At 70.7% G+C, this 17,601-nt stretch overlaps 6 protein-coding genes across 6 annotated transcripts; 4 read left to right on the top strand and 2 right to left on the bottom strand.

Moving 5' to 3' along the window:
- Window positions 1-794: 794 nt before the first annotated feature.
- Window positions 795-1,812, bottom strand: FA09DRAFT_330216 (hypothetical protein; the record flags this gene model as incomplete). The annotated part of the gene is made up of 4 exons (XM_025742515.1): window positions 1,749-1,812; window positions 1,317-1,696; window positions 1,182-1,257; window positions 795-858 (listed from the first exon to the last, which is right to left on the bottom strand). Exons 1-4 carry the CDS (start codon window positions 1,788-1,790, stop codon window positions 796-798), a joined length of 561 nt encoding a protein of 186 aa, XP_025597798.1. The 5' UTR covers window positions 1,791-1,812.
- A 1,122-nt stretch (window positions 1,813-2,934) lies between these two features.
- Window positions 2,935-7,238, top strand: FA09DRAFT_360851 (hypothetical protein). Its single transcript, XM_025745280.1, has 2 exons — window positions 2,935-5,048; window positions 5,100-7,238. Exons 1-2 carry the CDS (start codon window positions 3,222-3,224, stop codon window positions 7,089-7,091), a joined length of 3,819 nt encoding a protein of 1,272 aa, XP_025597797.1. The 5' UTR covers window positions 2,935-3,221; the 3' UTR covers window positions 7,092-7,238.
- Window positions 7,239-7,492: 254 nt separating this feature from the next.
- Window positions 7,493-8,857, top strand: FA09DRAFT_330214 (xylose isomerase-like protein). The gene has a single exon (XM_025742514.1). It carries the CDS (start codon window positions 7,575-7,577, stop codon window positions 8,748-8,750), a length of 1,176 nt encoding a protein of 391 aa, XP_025597796.1. The 5' UTR covers window positions 7,493-7,574; the 3' UTR covers window positions 8,751-8,857.
- Window positions 8,858-9,802: 945 nt separating this feature from the next.
- Window positions 9,803-10,432, top strand: FA09DRAFT_298009 (hypothetical protein; the record flags this gene model as incomplete). Its single annotated transcript, XM_025740228.1, has 3 exons — window positions 9,803-10,073; window positions 10,311-10,334; window positions 10,395-10,432. The coding sequence occupies 3 exons, from the start codon at window positions 9,803-9,805 to the stop codon at window positions 10,430-10,432; spliced, it is 333 nt and encodes a 110-aa protein (XP_025597795.1).
- Window positions 10,433-10,794: 362 nt separating this feature from the next.
- Window positions 10,795-12,835, bottom strand: FA09DRAFT_339018 (hypothetical protein; the record flags this gene model as incomplete). The annotated part of the gene is made up of 6 exons (XM_025744167.1): window positions 10,795-11,072; window positions 11,127-11,182; window positions 11,236-11,265; window positions 11,323-11,382; window positions 11,442-11,924; window positions 11,982-12,835. 6 exons carry the CDS (start codon window positions 12,833-12,835, stop codon window positions 10,795-10,797), a joined length of 1,761 nt encoding a protein of 586 aa, XP_025597794.1.
- A 3,541-nt stretch (window positions 12,836-16,376) lies between these two features.
- On the top strand, window positions 16,377-16,609 carry FA09DRAFT_298322 (hypothetical protein; the record flags this gene model as incomplete). The annotated part of the gene is made up of 2 exons (XM_025740242.1): window positions 16,377-16,465; window positions 16,522-16,609. Coding segments are annotated over 2 exons (177 nt in total), but the record flags the coding sequence as incomplete, so codon positions are not given.
- Window positions 16,610-17,601: the final 992 nt, after the last annotated feature.

The raw sequence follows: 17,601 nt of genomic DNA, 5'->3' as shown, positions 1-17,601 counted from the left end.
GCCCTTGTGCGAGACGAAGTGCGACATGCCGGCGGGGGGGGGGGGGGGGGGCGAGCAGTCGCGCAGCAGGCGCAGGATGAGATGAGAGGAGCGCAGCGACGCGGTGGGTAAGAGTGGCTGTGTGCTGGAGCGGGAGTGATGGAGCGGAAGACGAAGCGGCGCGAACGGCGCGAGGCGGCGGCGGCGGGAGATGCGCACCGCTGCCCCGTGCCCACTAAGACTCGCGCTGGAGGCGCGTGGGAGCGCGGCCTGGCCCGCCTCGACGCGTCGTGCAGACGAGCTCCCCAGGCTGCAGCGCTTCTTCCCCCTGACCCCTGCCTCGTTCTGCGGGCGAGCACAGCACAAGCAATTACAGCCAATATGCAGCCATAGAACTCATGCTCGCATGAGGCTCGTTCTGCCTCGCTACAACCTCATTCGGCGGGTGACGACGCAGCACGGATGCTTGGCTGAGGTCCAACGCTGGCCGCTCCTTGAGGACAGATGCCACCGCCATTGCCTGCTCTGTGATCGATGCTGCGAGGCTGCTGGCGATGCGAATCATGCAGAGCAAGCACCCCCAGCTCGAAGCACAGCACATGCCACAGGGTTGCCGACCTCAGATCGCGATCTACGGTCTCATGCACCTCCCTCGCCTGCCCTCGCGCGGCACAGCTCAGTGTCCTCACGCCTCTGTCGGTCTTGATGGCAGAGATCGAGATCTCGCTCGTCGGAGAGCATCTAGCATGTCATTCCTGCACCCCTGAACCTCCCATCGCATCCCTCCCTTTGCTTGCGGCAGGTGTGTGCGCCCGCTCACGCGCGCCCTGAGGCAGACTCCTGCTGGGCAGCGGACGAGGAGAGCGAGGCGATGAAGCCCTGCAGGCAATGCGGGCGTCAGCATATGAAGGACGAATAGGAAATGACCAGCACGGCGGCGCAATCTGCGGTGCTGTCGATGCTCGGAGCATTGGACGGACCACACAGCGCAAGCTGTGCTTCTGCGAGTGCCCATGCACGCCAAGGAGGGCCGCCTCGCAGCATAGCGGCGCGAGAGGTGCTGCGACCTGCTTGCTATCCATAGCGCCCCTTCAGACAGAGCGTCGTCATGTGTGCGAGCCGCAGATGCACGCTCCGCCGCCGCATCGACATCACCGGCCTCGCAATGCCATCGCCTGAACGCCGCACCCGGCACGACGCACCTTTTCGGCACGCGCAACGGCGCGCTTGAACGCCTGCGTCTCCTCTGCGCACTCCAGCGTCGTGTTCGGGTGGTTCCTGGGCATGCGGCGTCAGCACACCTCGCACGGCAAGTGCCTCGCATGGCCGGCGCTCACTTGAGGCACTCCAGCACCCGCTGGCGCGCCTCCTGCACCTCCTTCTCGCCCTCGACGCCGGCGCGCCGGCTCTTGTGGCGCTCGATCTTCTCCCGCACGTCGCTCAGCTGCTGCCGCAGCGCCTCTGCACTCTTGCCCTGCGCCTGCTTCTCGGGCGCCTCCTGGCGCTCGAGCGCCGCGCGCATCTCGGCCTCGACGTCCTTCTCGTTCTTCTTGAGCGTGCGCAGCTCGGCGGCGATCTTGTCGCGCACCGACGCGTCCAGCGCGCTCTGCCGCTCCGCACTCGGCGCGGCCGACGAGGCGGCCGAGGGCGCAGAGGAGGAGGAGGGCATGGCCGACGCAACCTTGTCGGACAGCTTGGCCTGCGCGGCAGAGGCGCGCTGCAGGAGAGTCAGCGGGCGGCCGGGCCGCGGCAGCGCCGGCCTGACTCACGCTCTGGCTGTCCTGCGCGGGCGAGGAGGAGGCGGCGCCCATGCTGAGACGAGACGAGAGGGAGGCGAGGGATGGTCGAGAAGATCGAAGTGGAGCTGCGTGCGAAGGCGGCAGCAGCAGCCAAGGCGCCGACCGCCGCGGCCCGCGTCTGCCCGCGCGTCACGTGTCGTTTCCCACGCGTCCACCGCCTCGGCCTGCTCCCTTTCCCCTCGGAGCTCCCCTTCGTATCGAGCTCCGGGCACAGAAGAAGGGGTCCGTTGCTTGTGCCTGATCGTGGTTCCCCGGCTCAGGAGAGCCTCGAGCTGATCGCCGAGGCCAAGTTTAGACCACTTCACGCCTCCTACGCGCGGCCCTGAGAGCCCTCTGGACCCTCTCTGCACCTCGAGAGAAGACTGCCGCGGCATGCTGCTGTGTGCTGAGCAGCAGTGCTTGCATGCCCGTCCAGCAGCACGCAGCCGCCAGCCTACTCGCACCCTGTCGGTGCAGCCAGCAGCACCGCCTTGCCCCTCAGCCCTCTGAGCGAGACGGCACTCTGGTCACATGCGTCATCGCTGCCAGATTTGGGCCTCCACCTCTCCACGTCTGCGGGGACGTCTGTGCACCGCACACGACCGGCCGTCGTTGACCCGGCTGCGGGCGCGCGTGTCGTTGCAGGTGCAGCCGCAGCAGCAAGCGCGGAGAGCGCTGCGTCATGAGACGGTCAGGGTGCAGTCGAGAGGGGTGGCAATAGGATGGAGGGGTCTGAGGGGCGAGGGGCAGGGCGCAGGGCAGCACTCGACGCGGAGATGCCCCTCATCGCAGACCCTCGCTGGGTTGCATGCTCCGTCCTGCGTCTGCCATGTCGCTCCCCGCGCTTGCACGGTTGCGTGCTGCCTGCATGCTGCTGGCTGTCGTCGCCGCAGCGCATGAATGAGGAGGGGCTATTTGCAGCGCGGCTGCGAGGGGATGGAGGCGGCCGAGCACGCATGTCGGGCAGAAGAGTGGCGAGATGCCCAAGCAGCAACGGCCGGACGCCGAGCTGCGCGCTGACGACGCCGCCGCGCGCCGGTGCCGCGGGGGCGGGCACGCGAGCAGTCGACGGCGGCGCGCCAGCGTGCATGCTGTGACGCGCTGCCGCTGCCTTTGCGCCGCGGGCCAGCCAGCGGCGTCTCTCCGTCTCGTCTCGAAGGCGCCTCGTCGTCGTCGTCGTCACTGCACTGCGACTGCTCCTCCTTCTGCACACCTCACCACCGCCAGCATCGCGCTGCACACACTCACACTCTCACTGCCTCGGTCTCGCCTCTGCACACCACCGCACCTCGCATCGCCTCCGTGTCCGCCCGCTCCTCTGCGCCGCCTCTCGCCTGCGCACCGGCCCACGCGACCCGCCACGTCTCCCCATCCCACGTGGCGCCTCGAGCACCCAGCAGCCTCAGCTCCTCGTCCACCAGCGTCCATCCTCGTCGCTCCCTCTCGCGTGCGCCAGCACACCCCATGGCCCCCCGCGCCGCTGCGCCCGACGCCACTGCCCTCTTCTCTCCCTCCACACTGCCCAACTTGAGCGGCCCGTTCGCGCGCCAGTCCCCCAGCATGTCGGGCGGTGGCGGCGTGATGCGTGCAGGCAAGCCGAGTCTCGTGGGCCAGCTGGGCGCCAGCGGCAGCGGCACTCCCGGCCCGCGCAGCTCAGGTGCCGGTCCGAGCTCGGGCAGCGCACTGGCGCCGCCGGCGGCGAGCAGCAGCAGCGGCTTCTTCGCCTCGCCGGGCGGCGGTGCGGCGCCGGCGCCGAGCATGCAGGGCACGGCAGCGGGCGCAGACGGCGGCAGCTTCTTCTCCGCCGCCTCGGCGTCCTCGACTGCCGCCTCTTCAGGCGAGCCAGACTACTTTGCCACGCCCGCGCGTGGCGGACCAGCCGAGACGCCCGGCGCGCATCTCGGCGCTGCCGGTGGCGACGGCCTCGACGCTCCGCATCCGTGGGCCTCGTTGCTGCCCAAGGGCATGCCGCAGACGCCCGGCGGTGTCACGCCACTCATGCCGGCCACGCCGCAGCACGATGGTGGAGCCACGCCGACGCTGCGCTTTCCCTCGCTCGGCGGCGGCGGCGCTGCTCCTTCGCTCAGCATATCCGGCGGCCGCAGCTTCAGCGGTGCCAGTGCCCGCGGCTCCGTGTCGCTGCCGAGCGCCAGCACATCGGCATCCGCCTCGGCCTCGGCACCGTCCGACATCTCTCGCTACACTCCGCTCGACTGCCAAGCGCTGGCCCGCCTGCTGGGCGGCAATGGCCGCCGCAATGGCTCAGAGGGCGACATTGGCTCAGCACCTCGTCTGCGCCGTGCATCGCGCAGCTCCTCGCCAGGCGCTCACGCCGCAGCGGCCTCGGCAGCAAGCCGTGGCGACAGCGGCACCACGGGATCGAGTGGCAGCGCAGCAGGCGATCCAGAGGTGGAGCGCGACGCGACGCTCGTGCTCGACATTCGGCCCTCGACGTCCTTTGGCGCCGCCCGCATCGCCCAGAGCATCAACGTATGCGCGCCGAGCACGCTGCTGCGCCGCGCCGGCATGACCGTCGAGCGCATCGAGGAGGAGATGCTCGGCTCGGCCGCAGACATCCGGCGCTTCTCGCGCTGGCGCCGCAACGCGCGCGGCGACCCGCCCGTGGGCAGCGAGAAGGAGAACACGCAAGATGGCGCAAATGGCGATCGCAACGGCACGGACAGGCGCGAGCGTCGAGGCTCGTCGCCGCCGCTGCGCCGCATCGTCGTGCTCGACACGGACACGCGCGGCGTGGGCGATGCCGGCCGTCCGAACGTCGGCGGCGGCGGCGCGTGCCTGCTCGGCCTGCTGCGCAAGTTTGATGCCGCTGGCTTCGCCGGCGAGCTCTGCTGGCTTGTCGGCGGCTTCAACGGCTTCGCAAAGACGGCAGACACTGCCGGCGGTGCAGGCGTGGCGGCTGCACGTCTCATCGATCGCTCGCCGCTGTCCTCGGCGCAGCCCACCTCGGCGGCACCGGGCGCTGCCGCGAGTCCCGCAGTGGCGGCACTGCAGCGCTCCGACTCCAAGGGCAGCCGTCGTGCGTCTGCGCCGGGCCCCATGCGGCTGCCGTCGTCTGCGCCAGACGGCGATGTCGGCCCTCTGAGCGCCGGCCCTGGGGCACGCAAAGGCTCGCTCGTGCAGCCGCGTGGCCTGCCGGCCGAGGCGTTCACTGCTCACAGCCTGGCGAGCGCGTGGACCGCCGGTGGCAAAGCGTCGTCGCGGGACAGCAACGCGCGCGACTCGTCGGCGCAGTCGCAGGGCAGCAACGGACCGCCTCCGTCGGCGCAAGCTGTGAGTCGAGACGGTGCATGCCCAGCTAATTTTCAGCTCACCGTTTCTCAGTGCGCCAACCCCTTCTTCGACAACATCCGTCAGAACCGCGAGCTGGCGCACGGCGTGACGGAGGTCGTGCCGCTCGACGTGCCAGAGATGAACGGTCATCAGCGCTCGATGCTGCCGGCGTTCCTGGCGCGCCTCGCCGCGATGGAGCCGCAGGCACGCGCCAAGGAGCTGGCGCAGAGCTTCTTCGACATTGAGCGCGCAGAGCAGGACCGCCTGATGCACACGATGCGCCAGCATGCCGCCGAATCCAGCATTGATCCTCGCAGCGCGCCGTCGGTGAACCAGGCCGGTGGCGCCGGCTCGCCGTCTGCACCGCAGCTCGCGTCGGAGCACAGCGCTGTGCGTGGCGGCGAGGACGGCCCGTTTCCGTTCAGCATCGCCGCGGCGCTCGAGCGCGGCGCCGAGAATCGCTACAACAACATCTGGACGTACGAGCACAGCCGTGTGCGCATCGGCGCGCCGGCGGCAGGCACGACCGACTACCTCAACGCCTCATTCGTCGAGCCCGCGCGCGTGCACGGCTCGAAGCGGCGCTACATTGCCACGCAGGCGCCACTGCCGTCGACATTCGAGGCCTTCTGGACGACCGTGTGGGAGCAGAACGTCGCCGTCGTGGCGATGCTGACGCGCGAACACGAGGCGGGCCGGGTGCAGAGCCACATGTACTGGGGCGACGCAACATACGGCAAGCACCTCAGCCTGCGCCTGGTCAGCGAGGAGACGCTCGATGGCGAGGGCCGGCCGATGCACTGCGATGCGGCAGCACAGCGCGGGGCGCGCAAGGCCGATGCAGAGGAGCAGCAGGCCGGCGGCAACTTCTTCTCCTCGATGGACAGCGGCGACGGCGCCACGGCCTCGCCCAAGGAGACGGCGAGCATGGTGCGCCGCGAGCTCGAGCTCACCAGCACGGCCGGCGGTGGACGCCAGACGCGCCGCGTGGTGCAGCTGCAGTACATTGCCTGGCCCGACTACCACATCCCCGACAGCCCGCGCAGCCTGCTTGCGTACATGGACCTGGCCGCCGCGGCACAGCTCGACGCCGCGCGCCGCTCGCCCGACGCCAGCGCCGACGATGCCGTCGGCCCGATGCTCGTGCACTGCTCGGCGGGCGTGGGCCGCACGGGCACGTACGTCGTCATCGATGCTGTGCTCGACGTGCTGCGCCGGCAGCGTGTGTCGGCGCTGGGCGAGCCCGTGCCGCACACGTGGGACAATGCGTGCGCTGCGCGGGCGCTCGCTGCGGGCGATGCGCCGCGCGGGCGCTCCACGACGACGGAGGATGTGCGCATGAGCGATGTGCCCGATTCGCCAGCCCCAACGGGCCTGCGCTCGCCGCGCCGCAACCTCAAGCGCGAGCTCTCGCCGTCGGCCATGGATCTCGACTCGCCCTCGCTGGGCGAGAACGGCGGCACGGGCTCTTCCTTCGGCGCATCCTCCAACGCCAGCGGCTCGATTCGCGACATGTCGAGCCCGCCGCCGATGCGCCGCTCGCGCTCGGAGCTGGATGTCGACCCGCCGGGCACGCCGTCCGAGTGGGCCGAGCGCCGTGCCTCGCCGGCGTTTACGCCGCGCTCCGCACGCACGCCTGGGCGCGGCTCCGGCGACGGCAGCGGCAGCAGCGGCGCCGAGACGCCGAGCCGCGCCATGGGCTCGCTCCACATCGCACGCGACAGCCCCGGCCTGCCGGCGTCGTCGTCGAGCGCAACGCCCACGGTCGCCGTGCGCCCGCGCGCACTGCGTCTCACGCCTGCCTCGCCGTCGCCCTCCACGCCCGCCGCTGCGCAGCCGAGCGCCGCTGGCCTGCCGCTCTCGCCGTCGGGCACGCCGGCACCGGCGCCTGCCTCTGACGCGCTCGACTACATCCGCGCCGCCGTCGAGGTGACGCGCGAGCAGCGCATGAGCTCGGTGCAGACGACGCGCCAGTACGTCTTCACCTACGCCGCCGTGCTCGCCGGCCTGCTGCGCGACGACGAGGCCGCCGCCACGGCCTGAGCATGCCGTTCCGCTACACTCTTGCTTGCTACCATCTATTCGTCTCTTTCTCCCCTCATCACATCGTGCCCCCTCCCGTACACACCCATGCATCGTCTCTCTCACACGCGTACATCTGACCCTAATCTCATCGCTGCATCTCCCGGACCCTCGTGCACCTCTGAGGCGCTGCGCCCGAGCGCAGCACGCAGCAGCGGCCGGCGTGGCACCCTCTGGCGGCTGCTGCGCCCGTGTCAAGGGTCGGCGGGGTCGCGGCAGGATGAGCAAGGGTCGCGTCTGCTTACGTCAGCGCTCCGACGCGCGCCCCGCCTCGGAGCGCTTGGCGCGGGAACGCCGGCACATCCTTTCTCCACGCCCCGCGCCGCCCCTGCGGCCCCACTTCTCTGCGCCGGCAGGTATATAGAGCGGCCGCCACTGCACCCTGCCAGCCGCGCCAGCCCACTTTTTCCCAACCGCACCGCCATCGTCTCCTCTGCAAGCACAATGACTCGCCCGGCCTTCTCCATCTTCTCGCACAGCGTCGGCGCCAACGTCGCCGGCCACGCGCTGCCGGCCAAGCTGCGCGCCATTGCCGCCGCCGGCTTCGACGCCGTCGAGATCTTCTCCGACGACCTCAGCGTGTTCGCCAACAGCGCCGAGTTTGCCTCGCACCTCGACGCCGCCGCGCCGTCGCCGCCCGACTCGCCGCTGGCGCGCGCCAAGCTGCTCGCCGGGGCCGCCGCCAGCGCCTCGGCGTCGTCGTCGAGCACGCTCGAGCCGGCGCTCGTGTACAACGCCTACGGGCCCTGCAGCGCCGCCGAGCTGGCGCGCGAGCAGGCGGCCGCGGCGTACATCGGCAGCCTGTGCGCCTCGCTCGGCCTCAGCGTGCTGAACCTGCAGCCGCTGCGCGACATCGAGGGCTGGGTCTCGGACGCCGACTTTGCCGCTGCGCGTGCCCGTGTCAACTCGCGCTTCCCCATCATGCGTGCGCTCGGCACCAGCCTGCTGCTGGCGTGCTCCAACAACGAGGGCGCGCCGCGCACCAGCGGCGACGCCGAGTTCACGGCGCGCCAGCTGGCCACGTACGCCGACGACGCGCGCCGCTTCGCCGAGGAGTGCGGGGGCGAGGTGATCCGCATCGGCTACGAGGCGCTGGCGTGGGGCGCCCACGTCGACACCTGGACGCAGGCCTACGAGCGCGTGCGCCTCGCCGACCGCGAGAACCTCGGCCTCGTGCTCGACAGCTTCAACACGCTCGCGCGCGAGTACGCCGACCCGTGTGTGGCCGGCTGCGTGGCGTCGCCCAACGCGCTCGAGAACGGCGCACTGGCCGCCTCGCTCGACGCCATCAGCAAGCTGCCGGCCGAGCGCATCTTCCTGCTGCAGCTCGGCGACGCCCGGCCGCCGCCGGCGCCGCTGGCTCCCGCCTCGGAGGCCGACCCACGCCCGGCGCGCCTGCGCTGGAGCCGCTCGCACCGCCTCTTTCCCGGCGAGAAGAGCCGCGGCGCCTTCATGCCGCTGCCCGACTTCGTCCGCGCCGTGCGCAAGGCCGGCTTCACGGGTGCATGGAGCATCGAGGTGTTCGCCGACGAGCTGAGCAACGAGGACGCCGGCGTCCCCGAGGAGATGTCGCGCCGCGCCTTCCAGGGCCTCGAGTGGCTGCTCCAGGAGACCAACTAGTGTTTGCGCCCTTGCCTCTGTCCTCCGTCACCTCATCACTGCATCCCATGGCTCCGTACATCACACGAACTGCATCCCTTCTCATGACCCAAATGCCATCATCAGACCGCCAGCTTCATGCGTGAATGGTGTGGCTTCGACTCGTTGCATTGCAGTGCTGAACAGGTACAGATGTCACGCCGCGCCGCTCCATCCTCTGCCAGTGGAGCGCATCGGACTCGGCGTCGCACACGTTCGCCGTCCGCTCGCCGCGCTCCGATGTAAGGCAGAGCGGGCTCGCAGACCGCTTCAAGGGTCGCTCTGGGATCGCTTCAGGAACCGCCGCGGCGTAGAGAAGCCGCCACGGGCAGATGGATCCAGGTGGTGGGAGGAAGAGAGAGGGAGTCAGACAGGCGGCTTGCTTACGGAGGGAATGCTTGCATTGCGGCGGGCGGGTGGTGGTTGGGAAGCAAGAGTCTAGTGCGCGCCGCAGAACAGGCCGGCGCTGCATGCAAAGCGCCGCGGCCGCAGAAAGAGAAGCGCGGCCGCACCGCACGTGACGCGACCCGCACGGGCGCCGTTCACGCTCCAACGGCGCCGGCGACGTGTAGCCCGGACGCCCTCGCCCTTGTCCCCCCAGCCCCACCATCGTCCATCTGCCAGCAGCACCGCTCCTCCTTCTCACACACACACCCACGCTCGCTCCGCCGCGCGCCAGAGCACGCCCTCGCGCCTGCTCACGATCCCGCCGCGCGCTTCCTCAGCCGGCACGACCCCTGAACGCCCGCCTTGTGCCGCAGCCGCCGCCGCGCGCACACATCTGTCCCTCTTGTCGCACGCACGCTCGTGAGCGCGTCGTCGAGCACGCTCGGCTAGCTTAGACGGCAGAGAGCCACTTGTGCCCTTGCCTGTCCATCTGCATCGCGCGTGCCAGCAGCGCCTGCCTCCTCGCCTTCTCGAAGGCGCAGCAGCCGCAGAGTCGGCGCAGCTCCTGCTCGTTCCTGGCTTCCACGCGCGGCGCACGGCTTCTCGCACTCGCGAGCCGCATCTTCTCGCCCACCACACCACGCACCATGTCTTCCTCCGACGCAGCTCCCAGCGCACAGGCGCCCTCCAGCGGCGGTCTCCTCGGCGCCACCGACGCCATTCCCAAGGCGGTGATCAAGAACGCCGACATGGAGCAGCCGATGCAGGACGCGGCCATCGGCATTGCCCTCGACTCGCTGCGCCAGTTCAGCGTCGAGAAGGACATGGCTGCGCACGTCAAGCGCGCCATGGACCAGCAGTTCGGCGCCACGTGGCACGCCGTCGTCGGCCGCAACTACGGCAGCTACGTGACACACGGTGAGTGGTGCGGCGGAGCAACCGGTGGGGTGCGGCAGTGTGGTGCGGTGATGCAACAGCGAGCGTGGTGCGACAATGCCACAGCGAGCGTGGTGCGACGATGCCACATCGAACGTGGCACGGAAGGTGGCACAGCAGCGCAGCACTGCTGCGTCCCCCTTGCCGCTTCCTCACCAGTCGGCCGACTCCCCTCTTCCTTTCAATGCATCGGCCAGCCGCTGACCAGCCCTTCCTCAGAGACGAAGCACTTCATCTATTTCTGTAAGCCGCAGCTCTGCCTTCCCGCGCTCGTGTTCAATCAGCTGACGCCGCCTCCCGCAGACCTCGGGCAGATCGCCTTCCTCCTCTGGCGCGCCTGAAGCGGACGCGTGCAGGATGCCGTCGTGCGGGCAGCGGCGCGGCGATGGCTCTTAATGCGATGGCTGGGATCCGGTGCGAGCGTTGTGTGAGGTGCTGGCTCAGGTGAGCTGCGACTGAGGTGCGGGCGTCTCTGCCAGGCATCGAGCGCAGTGTCAGTGCAGGCAGCGCAGCTCGCTTGCTCGCCTCGCTCTATGAGCTTCACACTACTGGTGCGGTCCTCAATCGCAAGCTCGCAAGCTCGCAGGTAACGGATAGATGCACAGCCAAGGCGCGTAGCCAAGTACAGGTCCGGGTGATAAGAGACGTGACACGATGAGAGCTCTAGGGATCAACGGCGAGATGGCGACGAGGCGCGAGCAGGTCATGGGCGTGTCTCTGGCGCCGCACTGACGCCAGGCTGCTCAGACGCCAGCGCCGGAGCAGGAGCCGATGTGTGCGGCGCAGCATCGACCGGCGCAGCCGACATGGCGGGAGGAGCCTCGGTGCTCGGCGTGACTGCCTCGTGCTGGCCGCTCAGCTCTTGTGCCTCGAGCTCGAACGCGCGCTCCAGGCGTGCCTCGACCTCGGCCGTCTTCTTGGTGCGCTTGGTGCCGAGCGCGATGCACACGGCTGCGCCGATGCCGCACGAGAAGGAGAGGACTGCATGATGCTCGTCAGTCGCTTTCTCGGGGGTGAAGCAGATGCGCAACGCACCGATGCCGAGCGCCGTCATCCATGCGGGCCGGCTCTTGTACTTTGTGGGCCCAGCACTGCGCAGCGGGTCAGCGAAGAGACTGAGCGAGCAACGGATGCAGCGACGCACTAGCCCCACATTGCAGCGCAGAGACAGCACCTGTAGTGGTGAAGCCTGGTCAGCAGCAGCTCGACGATGACGCCGCAGCAGACGCACTGGAACACCGAGTTGCCGACGTTGAGCGCCGTGATGCTGACGGCCCAGCCGATGGGAAAGCTGGCGTCCTGCAGAGTCAGCCGCGGCTGCTCGGCCTCGAGCCTCGCTGGCGCACTCACGCGCGATGTGTGCTCGTCTCGACGTAGCGATACCACGTGGCACTCTCTGCGAATTTGTCCTGCAGCACGGTGAGGCGATGTGCCTGGTCGGGGCGCAGGACGTGTTCTGCATCCATCTCAATCTCCGGCAGCTGGATCTCTGCATCTTCCTCGTCGCTCTCAGCACCGTGCGACGGCGCACTGCCTTCGCTGGCACGCTTGCGCTCGCGCACGGCGGCTGCAGCCTGCTTCTCGCGCTCGGCGCTGAAGTCATTGAAGTCGCGCAGCGGCGGCAGGCCGCGCTCGCGCCGCAGCCGCGCCGTCGTGTTGCGGTAGTGGCAGATGCGGCTGATGCGGTACGTGTCGCGCACGCGCCACGGGATGAGGCCGACGCCGGTGATGGTGAAGAGCGCGTTGATTGCCTGCGAAAAGGCCTCGACCTGCAGATCCTTGTTGCCCGGCACCCAGCCGAAGAGGCAGATGACGAGCGCAGCGCCCGTGAAGCTGCAAGAGGCCAGCTCAGTCAGCTCGGAGAAGCGCGCCGCTCGCAACAGTACGCACACGACGAGGAAGCCGTAGATGGACACGACGATGCCGAGCGGCGTCTTCATGAACGTCCAGATGCCTGCGGCCGTCTTCTTGACCCACGCCTTGCGCCTCTGGCGCTTGTCGAGCTGCGCACGCACGTGGGCGTCAAGGTGGTCGCTGGCGGTGCGCTTCAGCGGCTCGCCCAGCTCCAGCTCGTCGTCGAGGCGCGCCGCGACGCGCTCCTCGGGCGTCGGCAGGTCGATGAGCGGCTCGCCGCCCGCCATGCTGGCGGGCAGCACGATGGCACGCGCCATGCTGCCCAGCATGCCCACGGTGCTGACGCGCGCATCGACGACGTCGAGCACCTCGACGGCCTCCCACGAGTGCTCGTCGGGCCCGCGCGGCTCGCTGCTGGCGCGCGTCGAGACGGACGTGCGGCGGCGCGGCGGCGAGGTGGGCGGTGCAAGCGGCGCAGGAGTCACCGACGGAGCAGCAGCAGCAGCGGCGGCACTCTCGTTGGGCGTGGCGCCCTCGGCGATGGCGCCCAGGCCGTCGAAGCGGCGCAGGCGGCGCACGCGGCGCTGCTCCTCGCGGCGCTCGACGGCGGCGCGATGGCGGCGCGCCAGCGACTCGACGACGCTGCCGCGTGGGCGCGTGCGGGACGCAGCGCCGGTGCCTTGCTCGTGGTGCTGCCAGGGCAGATGCAGCTGCAGCGAGGCGCGGCCGCCGACCTCGCGCGCCAGCACGTCGTCGGCGCGGGCGCGCGCGGCGGCGTCGTGCTGCGGCGGCTGCGACGCCGGGCGCGTGCGCGGCGCGGGCAGCTCGCTGGCGCTGCTGCGGCGCCGCACGCGCACGGCTGGTGCGCGGCTGGGCGAGGGAGCGGACATGAGGGTGCGGGATGGAGGTGGTTGGGAGGCAGCAGCGTCAGCCGCAGCGGGCCTCGCGCTGCTCGTCGTGCTATTTGGCGCACCTCGCCGCCGCCGCGGCCCGTCGGATGGCGCCAGCCGGCCGGCAGCGCACCCGCGCGCGCACAGCCCCTGCATGCCACCTTGCCCCGCGGCCGCCCTCTGCTGGATCTGGAGCGTGGGAACAGAGACCGCCCGGGCCGGCGCCAAAGGAGAGGCCGCCGCCGCTCGGACGGCCGCTGGCATGTGCGGTGCGGCGCGGTGCTTGGCCGCAGCATGCAATCGTGCTTGCAGCTTCTCTCGCGCCTCTCGCAGACGGCCCGCCTCGAGGCGCAGGCCTGATCGGCGAGGTCGCAGCGAGCACACGCATGAGAGGCCTCTTGTCAGCGCGCGCTGCTTGGCATCCGGCGCGCCGCGCGCGAAGACGAGGCCGCGGAACGCGCATGCCCGCTGCACCGCCCCTTCGAGGCTTCGAAAGGCCACGCCGACGCCGGGCGAGGCGATCGTCTGCCGATCCTTCGAAGGCTCGCTGCCTCTGTGCCGGGTGTTCGATGCGGCATCTGTGCCTGATGGCAGATGCTGCAAGATGCAGGGGCTCAGCACGGAGGTGATCGCCCTACTCGCACGGCCGGCTACCACGCCGCACCGCGCCGATCACTCTGGACTTCCTCCCGATGCTCGCCGCTGCAGAAGGGCCAGCGCAATCCGTCGCTTGCACCTCAGCCTGGTGCTGCCTGCGTGCCTGCCTGCACCGCGTCGTGCGTTCACACGCTCCACCTCCTGCCGCACTCTGTGCCGCTCATTAGTGCTCGCATTTGATTGGGCTGCGGGGCAGATTGCACCTCGCTGCGACGGGACGCGGGCGGCCGTCGCCTTGACAAGTGACGGCACGGCGAGATGCTGCCACTGCGACGCTCTGCCCTGCCCTGCGCTGCTTGGATTGGCGCAGCGCCGCAGCGCAGCTTTGATGCGCGAGGCACCGGGAAGGCGGAGGCTGGAGGCGAGGGAGCAGCACCGGCACGGCACACGCCCACGCCGAGCGAGAACGTCACAAGCGCCACAGCGCAGACGCGCCGTGCTCGCGTTGAAGGCACACGAGCTGCAGGCGCGGACCCGCGATGGGCGATGATCAGGAGGCGCAGCAGAGGCGCAGCGGCAGATCAGCACAGCAGCAGAAGAGCGGCAGATGCCTTGCAGCGTTGCAGACGCGCCGCGCCGGCGCGGGAGTGCCGCGGCAGCGGCAGAGGCGGGCGGCGTGACGAGATGCTGGCGCAGCAGCTGCAGCCGCTGCCGTGCAGCAGACGCAGCCTCAGCCATCCGCTGCTGCTCCCTTCGTCGCCGTCTCCTCTTCCTGCCTCGCACTCACGCCGTCCGGCTCGGTCTCGTCCCTTGCACTTACGCTGCCGCCGCCCACGCACCTCACGACCCCTCTGCGCACTCCATTTGCGCCGCGCCGTCTGCTGCGCTCCAGACGGCAGCTGCTGCGGCGGCGCCTCGCGCATCCACCTGCTGCGCCTCTTCGCCCTTAGCTCCTGCCTCTCGGCACCTCCTTCCCATCCGCCGTCACCATGACGGCGCGCTTCGCTGCTGCCGATGCCCGCGGCAGCGATGCGCGCGACGCTGCCGGCGGCGGCATCCCCTTTCCGCAGTCGTCGCCCTCGCGCCGTGCCGCCGCCGCAGCAGCACAGGCCGCCGCGGCGCCCGGCTCGCCGTCGCAGCCGCAGCAGCCGGGTGCGGCAGGCGCCGAGCCGGGCGCGCTGCCGAGCATCAAGCATCTCTTTGGCCTCGAGCGTGGCGGTGAGTGCTGTCCGTGGCCTCTGGCGAGGAGGGCGTCCGGCGCGCGCGGATGGGCAGCGCGCAAGGCCCTCGCGCCGCCCAGCGTCCAGCCGGCGCTGCATCGAGCGCAATGCTCCCTGGTGCTGACTTGGCCGCCACAGACAACCTGCAGTCCGTACGTGCGCCCTACGCCGGCGCACCGCTGCACAGCAGCTTCGCCTTTGCGCCGCCTGCTCCGCGTGCTGCGCCCAGCGACGGCGGCGGCAGCATGGAGGCGCCGCTGGCATGGGGTCCGCGCCGCGAGCGCCACTACTCCTCCACGGGCAGCAGCGGCAGCAGCGCAGCATCAGCCAGCATGGCTGCTGCCGCACCGCCCACGTCGTCGCTGCGCGGCTCGCCGCGCTCGGCCGGCCGCACGCGCCATGCATCCAGCGCCGGCGTCGGCATGCCGCACGCTGCGCCGGGGGCTGCGCGGCCCATGTCGCCGCTCAGCCACGCCGTCTCGCTCTCCGATCCCAGCCCGATGTTCCTCGTGCCGCCATCGCCCGTGCGTGGCGCCGATGCACACGACGCTCGGCCCTCGCCGCCGCCGCCCGCGACGGCGCGCGGCAAGCGCAGCATCGCGCAGACTGAGCGCGCAGGCGGCTCGCCGTCGCCTGGCCTGTCGAGCAGCGGCGCTCCCAGCAGCGGACGGCGGCGGCACACGCTCGGCGCCCTCGACGAGCCGGCAGGGCTGCCCTCTGCTGCAGTCGAGGGTCCCGCCGAGCCGACGCCGCGCCGAGGAGTGCATGGCACGCCGCGCGCCGTGGGCCGGGCGGCCGCTGCCGCTGCAGAGGCGGGCTCTGCTTTGCGGCGGCGAGGCTCCACTCCCGACAGTCCGACCACTCCCACCGCGCAGATGAACGCCGCAGGCCGGCGCCTGCCGCCCTCTGCGCGGCACATGTACGAGGCGGGCACGGCGTACTCGGGGTCGCTGCCTTCGCTCTCGAGCTCGGCGAGCACGACGTCGTTCACGTCCGACGGCGAGGCGCGCACGCGCAACGGCTCGCTGGAGGGCGGCAGCCACGTGCGTGCTGGTCCGCCATTCGCGCCGCCCGCATATGCAGGCAGCTACGGCCCTTCGTCCTACGGGCACCACCAGCACTCGCAGTCGTGGAGTGCAAGTCCGCACAGCGACTCCACGGCCGCGCTACACAGCCCGCGCGGCGCCTCGAGCGTCGGCTGGCACAGCCGCACGTCGACGCTCGACAGCATCGATGCTGCCCACGCCACGAGTGCGCCCTACGGCGCCCCGCAGGCCTTTCCGCGCGGCGACAGCGCACGGCCGCGGCACCACAGTCTCTGGCAGTTTGGCGGCACTGCAGGCCCGGCTGGCGGCGCGCCCATGCTGCATGCACGCACGTACTCCGAGCAGCAACGCATCGGCGATGGCTTCTCGGACGGACTTGCGTCGCTGGCTGACGCCGCGGCCGACGTGAGCGTGGTGCCGCCGCGGCAGCGCGCACAGACGCTCGGCACGAGTCTCAACGCAGGCGCCTCGCGGCCCATCGCTCCGCTGCCGGCTGGGACAGCATACGGACGCAGGGACGAGGAGATGGACGTCGATGAGCCGGCACATGGCGCGGCCATGCAGAAGAGCACCTCCACCGACGGTGCCGCCGCCTCGCTGGCTGCACTGGCCAGCCGACCGACATCGAGCGCTGGCGCCTCCGCGTCGGGCGTGCTGGCGTCTGCGCACGGCGGTGGCATGATCGCTGCAGGCGGCGCCAAGTATGAATGCTCTTGGTGCGGCAAGCGCTTCTCGCGCCCGAGCAGTCTGCGCATCCATCATCACTCGTAAGTGTCGCAGCTGCGTGAACGCTCTCTGCAAGACTGACGCGCGCCGTCTCCAGACACACCGGCGAGAAGCCGTTCGTGTGCCACGAGCCCGGCTGTGGACGCAGCTTCAGCGTGCAGTCGAATCTGCGGCGCCACCAAAAGGGCCACCACCAGGGCAGCACGGGCAGTGCCGGCCTGCCGGAGCATGCCGAGGAGGACGCGCGCGTGCGCACGATGAGCAACGCCTCGGCGTCGTCGAGCGGCAGCCTGGCGCGCGCCAACAGCGCCGCCGGCATGTACTCGACGCCGTCGCAGGGCGGCAGCAGCAGTGCGGGCAGCATGGGAGCGCCGTCGAGCGCGGCTTACTATGGCGCCTCGGCGCCCGCTGCGACCTCCTTTGGCGGCGGCAATGCTGCGGGCGCTTCCGCTGCGTCGCTCCTCTCGCCGCGCGGAGGCAGCCGCGATGGACACCCGCCACTCTCGCGCTCGGCCTTCGAGCCTGGCTCCCGCGCGTTCGTCTCGCCCGCATGGTCGTCCAACGCCTTTGCCAATGCCGCCCAGCAACAGCAGCAGCAGCAATACGCCCACGGCGCCATGGCGCCGTCGCTCGGCGCACGCTACCAGCTGGCGCGCGAGCGGCGCTTCTCCGGCTCGTCCGTCGACGCAGACGAGGATGATGGCGCCGCTGCGCTGGCTGCACTGCGTGCGTCGGGCGGCCCGAACACATCGCCGAGCTCGGTGGCGCACGCCCGCATGCAGGCCTTTGCGCTGCCTGCCAAGGCGCCGCCGAACTCTGGCGCACGCATCCTGCCGCGCAGCGACAGCAGCGGCACTCTGCCGCCGTCGGACGACACGGAGGATGTCATCGCGGAGGCCGAGGCGGAGCGCGATGCTGCCACGTCCGGCATGCGGCGCGGCTTCGCTACGCTTCTCAACGGCGACGACTCGTAGGCGCCATACAAGCCGTGCCTGCATCTTCGAGCCGCCAAGCACTCCCACGCTGCTTGGCCGCAACGCCTCGACTCCTGCCCAGCACCACTCCGCCCACTCCGCCTCGACACAACAGGACTCTAGTCTCGGCCGCTCTCACGGCCTCATACTCCCGCGGCTTCCGCTCAGCCATGGCCCTGCTTCCTCGTGCTTCCGCTCCGGGC

The sequence above is a fragment of the Tilletiopsis washingtonensis genome, assembly GCF_003144115.1.
Source record: "Tilletiopsis washingtonensis strain MCA 4186 unplaced genomic scaffold FA09scaffold_12, whole genome shotgun sequence".
Taxonomy (NCBI): Eukaryota; Fungi; Basidiomycota; class Exobasidiomycetes; order Entylomatales; genus Tilletiopsis; species Tilletiopsis washingtonensis.
The sequence above is the reverse complement of the archived record's forward strand: the minus strand, read 5'-3'. Positions and strand labels throughout refer to the sequence as shown.

What these genes read in the sequence shown, in the direction of transcription:
- FA09DRAFT_360851 (XM_025745280.1), top strand. Translation starts at nt 3,222, where the DNA reads ATGGCCCCCCGCGCCGCTGCGCCCGACGCCACTGCCCTCTTCTCTCCC. An exon ending in CGCCTCCGTCGGCGCAAGCT is followed by an intron (nt 5,049 to 5,099) that starts GTGAGTCGAGAC and finishes ACCGTTTCTCAG; the next exon opens with TGCGCCAACCCCTTCTTCGA.
- FA09DRAFT_330214 (XM_025742514.1), top strand. Translation starts at nt 7,575, where the DNA reads ATGACTCGCCCGGCCTTCTCCATCTTCTCGCACAGCGTCGGCGCCAAC.